This window comes from Chinchilla lanigera, unplaced genomic scaffold (assembly GCF_000276665.1).
Source record: "Chinchilla lanigera isolate Chin_1 unplaced genomic scaffold, ChiLan1.0 scaffold00057, whole genome shotgun sequence".
Taxonomy (NCBI): domain Eukaryota; kingdom Metazoa; phylum Chordata; class Mammalia; order Rodentia; family Chinchillidae; genus Chinchilla; species Chinchilla lanigera.
The window spans coordinates 4,293,070-4,295,223 of NW_004955458.1; the positions used below are offsets into that span (position 1 = coordinate 4,293,070).

Below are 2,154 nucleotides of genomic sequence, written 5' to 3' on the forward strand. Positions count from 1 at the left end.
GCCATTCTTGATTTATAAAACAAAACAACAGAATACATACATAAAAAGGTTTCTTACTCTGTGGGAGTATACTGCGCCTATATCGATCTTGTATGGATTCATTTTCTGCATTTCCTTTTCCAGATCACTCTGGTTGTTGAAGGATTGGTAGCGAATGTAAATATCATCTTTCAATGTGAATGAAAATTCGCGGTTTTGAAAGTAATTCTTTACCACTGCAAAATAAGCACACATTTTAGAATATGGTACTTTATTCAGCTTAGGGCATTAGAACAGACAGCGGGAAGATATTTTTAATGAACCCTTGCGCCCAACACTGTTCTAGATGTGAAAAGAGGGGCTGGGGATTTAGCTCAGTGGCAAAGCGCCTGCCTGGCAAGCGCAAGGTCGTGAGTTCGATTCCTGGTACCAGAAAAAAAAAAAAAAGTGATCCGCGGTCAGCGGAGAGGCAGACACTGCAATAGGATCTAGATGTGAAAAGATAGGACGTAGTCCTTCATTTTAGGTTTATCATTCCACGTTTGCTAGGAAAAAGTAAAAATGAGAAGGACGAATAAGTATAAACATACAATGCCGCTTCCCTCTCCTCTGTAGGCACTAACCGATTCAGCTGCGAGGAAGAAAGTATCCTCCTCGGACCCTGACGCAGATCAAGCCTCTGAAGCTTTAGGCCAGGACCATGTTAACCCCTGGATACCAGGGCGCAGGAGGCTGATCATTAGATTTACGCTCAGCCTTTTATACCTGTGAGGTGGTGGGCAGGATAGAGACAGGAGTACTGTGCGCGAAATGCTGTGAGCCCAGCTACTGGGGAGGCTGAGACAGGAGGACCCTAAATTCGAGCGCAGCCTGGGCCATTTAGCGAGAAACTGTCTCAAAAATAAAACAACAGACAAGGCTGGGATGTAGCTCAGTGGTACAGTGGTTCCTTAGCATGCGCGAGACCCTGGCACTGCCTCCCCAGCACCACCAGCGAAACAGGGCGCAGAGGCACTGACTTCATATTGTCAGGCTCAGTACGTCCCGCCCGAACGTCCTCACTTCGATCCCCACCCACTATCCACCCTGCTCCCGGCCTCCATCACCTCCGCCGTAGTTGAGCCAGCGATAGTACTGGGGGTAGGGGAAGAGCCTCCGGTAATAAAGCTTGAGCAGCTCGGGCAGCTCGGTGGGGTCAAACGACTCCATAGCGCGGGGAACTCCGAGCCCGGAACGCCGCAAGAATTGGCGGGAACCGCTCAGCCGGAGGTTGCGCTAGTACGCAGGCGCTTTGAGGCCGCCACCCGGGCGTCTGCCGGGGCCGATGGGAATTGTAGTTCGCACAGGCCGCGGTAGTCGCCGGTTCTTTGCCTACCTGTCCGGACATAGCCAGGTTCACCCGCAGCTTCCGGGTGTGGTGGACTGTGTCCTCTCTAGAAGGGTTTCTAAAAAGGTGAGACCTTTGCATGTTGATTTCGGTTACCATGATACATTTTAAAAGATGCAAACTTTGTCCTATGCAAACTATGAATGTTCTAGAAGAAAACACTAATATCTTTAAAAAGAGGCGGCGATGCATGCCTGTAATCCTAGCACTCAAGAGGTTGAGGGAGAAAGATCCCAAGTTCGAGCTCACTCTGACCCACCTCAGCGAGACCTTGTAAATAAAAAGGGCGGGCTGGGATTGGTGGTTCACACCTGTAACACCAGCACTCGGGAGACTGAGGCAGGAGGATTGCTGTGAGTTTGAGGCCAGCCTAGATACTTAGTTCAAGACTATCCTGAACTACATTGTGGGACCCTGGCTCAAAAAACTAAAAAAAACTAAAAAAAAAAAAAAAAGGGCCGGAGGTGTAGCACAGTGGGAAGGCCCTCGTTTCAATGCCCAGTTAGAGAAGTCTCTAGTAAACTACTATTAGCCTAATCCGGGAAAAAGTTCATAGTCTTCCCAGCTCTTCTGGGTAAAATGATAAAAAATGGGCTCTAGGCAAAACAGTTATTTGAAAATTCCCGGAGATTGTCTACAAAACTTATTTGGTTTTCCCAGCCTCTGTGTATCACCCTGCTTTGGGTCTGGTGAATTCCATTGCTGGTAGGATTTTCATTCCAACAATAGTAATAGCTTTGCTTTGCAGGTGTTCTTGTCTAGAACCACATCACTTCTTGCCTCACTTT

General features: G+C 48.1%; 1 protein-coding gene across 1 annotated transcript in view; it reads right to left on the minus strand.

Annotated features, from left to right (window-relative positions):
- The window catches only part of Prim1 (primase, DNA, polypeptide 1 (49kDa)), a gene marked incomplete in the record, with an annotated part of 28,830 nt that extends 27,570 nt beyond the window's left edge, over positions 1-1,260 (minus strand). The window contains 2 exon segments of the mRNA XM_013520988.1: positions 58-215; positions 1,086-1,260. Of these exon segments, the coding sequence (XP_013376442.1) occupies positions 58-215; positions 1,086-1,188 (261 nt within the window).
- Positions 1,261-2,154: the final 894 nt, after the last annotated feature.